The sequence below is a fragment of the Diaporthe citri genome, assembly GCF_014595645.1.
Source record: "Diaporthe citri strain NFHF-8-4 chromosome Unknown scaffold_1, whole genome shotgun sequence".
Taxonomy (NCBI): domain Eukaryota; kingdom Fungi; phylum Ascomycota; class Sordariomycetes; order Diaporthales; family Diaporthaceae; genus Diaporthe; species Diaporthe citri.
In genome coordinates this window covers 1391973-1400518 of record NW_025064846.1, presented here as the reverse complement: position 1 = coordinate 1400518, position 8546 = coordinate 1391973, and the positions used below count along the sequence as shown (strand labels likewise).

The 8546-nt window shown below is 56.6% G+C and overlaps 2 protein-coding genes across 2 annotated transcripts; one reads left to right on the top strand and one right to left on the bottom strand.

The window, feature by feature from the left end:
- Positions 1-2711: 2711 nt before the first annotated feature.
- INS49_000373 (uncharacterized protein) lies at positions 2712-3982 on the top strand (the record flags this gene model as incomplete). The annotated part of the gene is made up of 4 exons (XM_043161211.1): positions 2712-3446; positions 3500-3578; positions 3641-3824; positions 3901-3982. The coding sequence occupies 4 exons, from the start codon at positions 2712-2714 to the stop codon at positions 3980-3982; spliced, it is 1080 nt and encodes a 359-aa protein (XP_043029717.1).
- Positions 3983-5001: 1019 nt separating this feature from the next.
- INS49_000372 (uncharacterized protein) lies at positions 5002-7383 on the bottom strand (the record flags this gene model as incomplete). The annotated part of the gene is made up of 4 exons (XM_043161210.1): positions 5002-6285; positions 6340-6552; positions 6632-7058; positions 7148-7383. The coding sequence occupies 4 exons, from the start codon at positions 7381-7383 to the stop codon at positions 5002-5004; spliced, it is 2160 nt and encodes a 719-aa protein (XP_043029716.1).
- Positions 7384-8546: the final 1163 nt, after the last annotated feature.

Sequence of the window (8546 nt, the reverse complement as noted above, 5' to 3'; positions counted from 1 at the left end):
CGGCGCTGTGAGTTATCAAGTGGTGGACTAATCCTCAGAGCTGGCAGGTGACAGCTGGCGGCCGGCAGGCCGGCATGGATTTATGCGGACGAAAAGGTCCGCGGTGTCAAACTAGCTAAGACAGGGATCCGGGTCCAGGCCTGCGGGATCTTCGCCGGGCTAGACGCTTCTCGATCAGCACCGGTTTTGACGATGGGCGGAACATGTCTTTTTGTGGGGCCGACACAGCAACCTAGGTATCATGTTTGTGCACCTGCGCATTCATACGCCCATGAGCAAGGGGAAGGGAGCTGACTGTTTATACCAGTTCGGCTGCCGAGCCCTTTCTGAAATCTGAAAGTCCTCACCCATCAGGCCAGGGAGAAACAGACCCTGCAGTCGCCCGTCGAGCTCTGGTGGGGCAGGACGCAGAGCAGGAGCACGGGAAAGGCAGGTACACCTTGTACAGTAATCTGTCAGTGTCAGGAAACGGCAGGGGTGGGTCCTGACGTCATCTGTCAGTGATTTTTTTTTGCCGGATGATGGACAGCCAGCAGTCAGGTCTCCCACCAACAGCGCAGCATCGCGTGCCGGCGAGAGAAGGGCAATAACAGGGAAACCCGATGGCTTTCGTGACTAGGGGCCGGGGCTGGAGATGGGAAAGATGTGCGCTATAGGAAAACCTTGGAACAGCGAGGCTACCTTGTACGAAGCTACGCTACGACAAGAGAAGTGCCATCCAGGGTCGGGCAGTGGGCTGCCGGAAATCGATCTTCTGCGGGATGGGAAAGAGTGAAAGTGGGATGTGATGACCACATGGAGGGGCAGAGTACGAACCCTTCCCACCAGCCGACCAGCCGGCCAGCACAGCCACCTGTGCGTCTCAGCACCAGCACCAGCACCACCACCACCACCACCACCACCACTGCACCAGCAGCAGCTCGACTCTGTCCCTGCTTTTTGGAGGGGAAGGAGGGTGGGGGCTGAGAGCTCGTAGGAGACGGAGCCTTCCCAGCCTGCAGCCACCAGCACCAGTACAGTCTGCTGGCAGACAAGAGGTGCAATTGGGTGTGATCTAAACGGGCCAGGTTGCCCGTCACCTCAGATGCCCATGGTAGCCATTCTCACCCAGCCACGAAGCACCAGCCGCGGTCGTCGCCGCCTTGTGGCCCACGAGCCACCGTTCCCGTCCAGCAACGCAACGGTGGCAGCTTGGCCACACGTACCTACGTCGGATTATTAGGCGTGCGGGAGAGTTCCCATCGGGAAAGGTGCCATTTTCCAGCCTGGATTTGGCCTTGCCCAGCTCAGCCTGTGCTTGCTGTTGCGCTGTTGCATCTCTGTCTCCCGCCCCAGAAAAAACAAGGGGGCATGGCCCAGCCCCAGTCACAGCTCAAGTAGTTCCCAGTCCACTCCCAGTCTCAGCCCAGTCCCAGTCCCAGTCCCCAGTACCAGTCGTGGTCACCATCTCGATTTGGTCCGTCTTGCAAAAGCTGTCAATCGATTATCTTATCGTGGAGTGGCATATGCCCAGTGCCAGCATCCCTAAAACCCGGTTTTTGCCCGCCCAAAATCCCCCCTTCCTCCCCCCATCGGCCCGCCTCAAATCCTCTCCTCTCTTGCGAGCTTTGCGCAGCTACAGTTGAGAAAACACCACAGACTCTACCCTTCATACAACCATCAGGCGAGCCACAGAAGAGTCGGAGACGACCGCCGGATACTACCCAATCCAACCCTGAACTATCGGCGAGCTGATCAACGGCACTGCCAGGAAAGGCTACTTGACTCAGGTACGAGCCCGACTGTCCATAAGGAGTGATCGAGATCCGGGGAGCCTTGGGCAATTCTGACCTTCCCGTCCCTCTCCAAAGGCCTCGGCCGTGATTCTCTACTCTTCACTTGTGTCGTTCTGCAATAGCCCTGCACACCAGCCCAGCTTTGCCAAATATCGAGTTCCTTGAGCTCGAATTTGCAAAGCAGTCCTTTGCCTGCTGCCGCATCAACCCAACGCCCAAGTCAGTCAGTCATTCAGGCTAGTCGCCGAGGCACCATACTTGACTTCGCACACCGAAGACGGGAATACACTGGTCTTTCGCCTCGGTACGTGGAGGGGCCCCTGGTCCAGCTCCAGGGACAGCAACTCAGAATCTGGCATATGCACGATGGCAATTGCCAAAGCCCAACAGCCTACTCCTCTATTGCCCCCAAAAATTCCAGCCCCCAAATGCTCAGCCTGGGCGGGTAATACCATTGCTGCAATGAGCTTGCAAGGCGAGGCAGTTGCATGGCAGCACCTCGAGACATGAAACCCAATCGCAAGCGCCCATCGCTAGGAAATTGCTAGACTGGAAAGCTAATACACCGACTTTCAGCGCCTCGCCTTCCCTCCCCTCCGTGCCAATTCGTCCGTCTCCCAACCCCAGCTTCCGCCAGCACCTCGGAGCCCCGCGTCGCCCACCTCTGCCTCTTCGTCCCCACCACAGTTGCCAGCCAGCCAGCCAAGCGTACCTACAACCGAGCACTCCTTAGCTCTGACGACCATTGCTGCATCCTTTTCGCTCTCCCACAACCACCCCGCAGGTCTGCCTCACCACTGCCCGCCCATCCACAGCGACACAACAGTTTTGAGCGACTTCGTCAAAATCGCATCATCTCACCCCGATCTCTGCCTCTCCTGTTGATCCCCCTCGACACGTCGCCCTGACTCTCCGGTTTCCCGAATCACATTCATCATGGCTGAATTCGTGCGCGCCCAAATCTTTGGGACGACCTTCGAGATCACATCGAGGTACTCGGACCTGCAGCCTGTGGGCATGGGCGCCTTCGGTCTGGTTTGCTCCGCCAGAGACCAGCTCACCAACCAAAATGTTGCCATCAAGAAGATCATGAAGCCCTTCAGCACCCCCGTCCTGGCCAAGAGGACCTACCGTGAGCTGAAACTGCTCAAGCACCTCCGGCACGAGAACGTCATTTCTCTCAGCGATATCTTCATCTCTCCCCTCGAAGACATCTACTTCGTCACCGAGCTTCTGGGGACTGACCTGCACCGGCTGTTGACCTCCAGGCCCCTCGAGAAGCAGTTCATCCAGTATTTCTTGTACCAGATCATGCGAGGTCTGAAATACGTGCACTCTGCTGGCGTGGTGCACCGGGACCTTAAACCTAGCAACATTCTCGTCAACGAGAACTGTGATCTCAAGATTTGCGACTTCGGCTTGGCCCGTATTCAAGACCCCCAGATGACGGGTTACGTATCGACAAGATACTACCGCGCACCCGAGATCATGCTCACATGGCAAAAATACGATGTCGAGGTCGATATCTGGAGCGCAGGCTGCATCTTCGCGGAAATGCTCGAGGGCAAACCACTCTTCCCTGGAAAGGACCACGTCAACCAGTTTTCCATCATCACAGAGCTTCTTGGAACACCACCCGACGATGTCATCAACACAATTGCTAGCGAAAACGTGAGTTGCGCATCGTCTATGCTATCGGAGACGCAAGTGACTGACAGTGGCAGACCCTGAGATTCGTCAAATCCCTGCCCAAGCGGGAGCGTCAACCTCTGGCAACAAAGTTTAAGAACGCCGACGAGTCTGGTTAGTAAATCCTGCAACCCCGCAGCTGTGCCAAACACATTTTTAACAACTAATTACTGTAGCTGTCGACCTCCTGGAGCGCATGCTTGTCTTCGACCCCAAGAAGCGAATAACAGCTGCGGATGCTCTGGCACATGAGTACCTGGCTCCCTACCACGACCCAACCGACGAGCCTGTGGCCGAGGAGAAGTTCGACTGGAGTTTCAACGATGCTGACCTGCCTGTGGACACGTGGAAGATCATGATGTGGGTTGCCGCAGCCACCGACCTCGAAGAGGTTGGCTAACCTCGAATGTGTATTCGTGCTAATGCCTGATCGCAGGTACTCCGAGATCCTCGACTACCACAACGTGGAAGCCAGCGGCGTTGCAGCGATGGAGGGAGAATTTCACGGTCCGCAGTGAACAGGACGCCGACCTGAGTCAACGCGACTGTTTAGCAGATTAATACGTGTTTCGGCGATGATGTTCGTGATACCAAGGATTACAGGGGTGTGTCAAAGGGGCAGATGCAAGGAAAACATGAGGGCACTGCATCACAGGCGCATTCTTAGCAATGGTTGTCGTACTTTTTACTTCAGACAATTCGGTAGATACACAACGGCGTTGCCAAAGCCCTTTGCTGGCCCCGGGCCCGTCCCCGCCAAGCGCAAGGACACAAAAAACAGAGACAGAAAGGTCATCCAACAGCAGACCTTTTCTTCCGAAACTTCAGCATGTCCAGCATCTGAAACTTCCCCACGGAGGCCAAGGCGTTACGAAGAAGGAGGAGGGTGTCTTTTGTTCATGTATTGGGGATAAATAACAAAGTCTCTGAGTCAAAGTCATCGATGACTTGAGTGCTTGAGTCCTCCTGCCTACCTCTACTCGTGTGAACAACTTGATGACCTACGGCAAGCCTTGAGCAATATCAACAACTATGGGACCACGTCATTGGCCTGGCCTACAGTACATACGCTTCGGGAGAAGGTTGGGTACGAGCTGAGGATGACAGGAAGAGGGAGGTGGCTCATGCCCGTGGGTCCCGTGACGAATGAGGTCTTGTCCCTCCCTGAGCTTCTGAAAGATGGCTAGAGGCGGACTGACAGCAGCTGTTGAGACTATGAACATACAACCCAAACAGGCGATAGACGGGCCATCGAAAGACAGACCTTTGCCGATGATGTATTTTGACCTATCCAAACTAGGCAAAGTCCTTGCTGCCGTGGCTGCTGGTGGCCTTCAATGTGCCGTGAATGCTATGCTATGCCGTGGTATACTTTGTGTTTGATCTAAAACCATCCGAGATGCGAGATGCTTTCTTCCATGCTTCCTATACACGCATGCCCGACACGCCATCAACTCAGACTATTACGATTTGGCCCCACACCGCACCTCCTCAGGGGGCCGAGGGGGTTCCGGCTCCGCCTCCGCGCCGGGGGCCGCTATGCCAACTTATACTCGGTCGGCGACTCGGCGTCGTTCCACACGCTCGTCTCCTGCCTGGCGAAGTCGATCCGCGGCTTCTGCGGCGAGACTTCGGGCGAGGACACGGTCCCGGACTCCTCGGAGCCGAGGATGCTCTCGCTGAACGAGTGCTGCGTCCCCGGGCGCACGTCCTCCTGCCGCGCCTTCTCCAGCTCCTTCGCGCTGTCGAGACTCTTCCTTGGCCCGCCGAAGAAGGACGAGGACGTCGACATGCGCGGGCTCTTGACATCCTTCTCCGATGCCGAGTGCAGCGAGGTCGTGCTGCTCCCATCCCTCTTGCTCTTGGTCCTCCCCAGGCCGAGGCCCCACCCGCTCGCGCTGCTGCCGCTGTTCCTGTCGCCGGCGCCACGGTTGGCGAGCGCCTTGCGCTTCTCCCCCGCCCAGGTGGCCCAGCTACTCATATAGGCACCCACGCCAGCCTTCTCGGCATCGTGTCCATTTTTGATGGTTGGACTGGCAGGCACAGAGTCGCTGGACTGCTGTTGCCTGGTCTCCTCTGCTTTCTTCCGCTGTGCCTCGCGATACGCCTCGAGTTCCCCGTAGAACTTAGTGATCATTGCTCCTCCCTTATCTCTTGCCGCGGCCAAATTCCTCGCGGCCGCCTCTCTTCCCTGCGATAGCTTCTCGTCCAAGTGCATATCCTGTACCTGCTGGGTCACGCGCCTTGATACGTCGTCGATGGTGAGGCCACCTGCACATATGTGTCTGGGTTCAGCAATATCGAACAGGTGGCTGTCGGTGTTGTTGTTCCATATTCGGTAATTCTCGGTCTTCATCCAGGCCTCGACCCAGTCCAAGTTGAAATCCACGGCTGGATCACCGTCAATTTGCGGGAGGAGCATTTTTGGGTTATCTTTGTGCTTGGCCATGAAGTTGTGATATTTGACGGCCGAGAGAAGCGCAATAATGTAATCCTCGAATTGAAGTCGAATGAACTCCTCGCTTCCCATGAAGCCCATTGTCTTTGGCCGGCCTGGATTCGCTTCGTCCCAGGTCTCGTTCACGGTCTGTGTGATGAAATCGATCCATCTTCTGTCCGGGGTTGAGAGTTGCAGTGCTTGCTTCAGCGACGTCGATGTGATATTGATAAACTCGTCGTCGAGGTTGATCAGAATATCACTGTACCTGTCTCGCTGCTGGAGAAGGAGTGAATTGGTACTTCCAACGATGTACGATTTCGTCTCGTGGTCTGCCAAGACATCGAGCTGTTGAAGAGGTGTATATGGTCCAAACAGGCTTCCCTGTGTTTTCAGTCAGCTTTAATTCGCAGGCATTACCCAGTACGGAGCACCGACCTTGCCGAATATCTGAAGCGGGAGGCCCATCCATGCCTGTAACGATGATCGGTCACTAGATTTAAGATTTGTTGGCATCGTCAAATGCTTCTCGTAACTGTTCAGTTCCGGGTCGGCACAGTCCTGGAGCTTTCGAATAAGACCGGGTATCAAAGATATCAAAGAAAACTGCATCATGCAAAGTCGCTCGCAACGGGAACCAAAGAACAACATCTGGTGAAAGAGGGAGGTAAAGTTAGTCAGGTCCACATATCCCAGGGTACTGAGACCCTCTCGAGCCACTTCTCCTTACCTTGGGCTGCAAAAGGCAGCACTTTAACAAGACCAAAGTCTGCCACCTGAACTCGTGGATCATCTCCCTCAAGCTCATGCCGAGGTAGGCGTCCCGGTTCTCGTCCTCGCTCAGAAGACCTCGCTCTTTCTCATCCGCCAGACTCTCCTGGAAGCGACGCAGGATCTCCGTGTCGGTGAACTCGCGCTGTGCAAACCAGGCGTGTGTGACAACACTGAGTCGTTCCCTGAGCGTGCCAAAGGTCTGCGGGTTGTCGGCTATGACGACGACGGCCTTCTGCACGGTCGAACGAGTGACATCGGCGGGACGGTTGATCAGAGCGGAGGCGTCCATCTGCCTGGTACATGATATTCCAAAGAGCGACGTTGCGGGCTCGGTCTCGGTGGCGGGCTTCAGCAGGGTGAAGTAGGAGAAGTCTTCAGTCGATCTGTGCCCGTGGACCACGGCGGTTAGTGGTAGATCTCGTCAAGGCCCCCGCCAGGTGGCCCGGGTTGCTAGGGATGGGCGGGCACTCACGCATGCGCGCCATCACTGAGCGCCATGAAGGGCAGCAGTGACCACCCATAGTCGACCGCCGGGTCTGTACCCTCCGCACTGCCAAACCACGACTCGACTTCAGGCCCTCTCGCATGGTGGAAGCCAATGACGGTGACCAGCGGCACGAAGCTGATCCTTTTGGGGCTCCTGGGCGTCGAGGTTCCTGAGCCAACCGTGATTGGAGTCAGATTGCCGGTCGGGGTGAGGGTATCCATTGTGGACGCAATTGCAGCCCTCGAGCCTGTGCCTTCCAGCGCGATCTCCTGGCTCTTTTACTCAGCGGCCGGCGTGTGTGAATGGTGAGACGGCAAGCTGTCATGAGACGGCCATGAAGCAGACAGGAGACGAGAGAAGATCAGATGTGGCCAGCAAGCAATGACTCGCCGGTGCGATGCTTATTTGGGAGATCGAGCGACCGTCGGTGGTCCCGAGGCTGTCGGATCTGGAGCCGGATGGCCGTCGGTCTTGGCCCTGGGAGGCTTCGAGGCCGCCGTGGTTCGCGCTGGGAGTCGCGGTACAGTCGGGACCTGGCCTCACGGGCAAGGGGGGACGTGGGGCGGGTTTGATGAGTGCCGGCGACGTGGACGAGCTATCAATAATTCTCCGGCCGAGAAAGCGCTGGGGCCGTCACAAAGAGCTGAGCGGACCCGCTTCTACCCAGACGACAGGGCGGGATCTATTCGCCAGTGGGAAATATCGTGGAGCGACAAAATGCCCATGGGGGAGAAAATGACGTCTCCGGTTCAATGCGATCACGCAGAAGTCGAGCTTAAGCGAGATGAGGGTAGAAGGCGGTCTGGGCGGTGGTGGGCGGTGGATGGCGCTGGAGAGAGAGGCTAGGAGATAAGCCGAGACAATTGACTGCAGGACAGTCTTGTTGGTATTAGCTTGAACTTGCAAGATGTAAGTCGTAGAGCTGTAAGTTGGCAGCGAGGCAGCGAGGCCCCGGGGGGGGGGGGGGGGGGTTGGACGGGGCTGGAGTTGGAGCTGCAGCTTGTTGTTGTTGTTGTTGTTGTTGTTGTTAATGTTGTTGTTGGAGGGGTCGACTGTGCGTGGGCGGTGGCTCCCAAGGCTGTGGAAGGTCTGACCGAGGGGAGAATCAATCTTGACGACGACGACGACTATGCCCAGCGGAGATAGATATCCGGGTGCACGACTATCCAAGACCACGATGCCAACTGGAGGGACAGGGTGAGTGAGTGAGATATGGTGTCGACTCTTGGTCACGGCTGGTCAAAAAAGGCCCGTCATATATACGAAATGGGACGGACATGGGAGGGAGTGGGAGCCAGGCATGGGGCATGGGGCGTGGGCATGGATCCCCAATCCCCAAAGATATTATTTCAACGACAATCATGACCACTGACCACTGACCTCG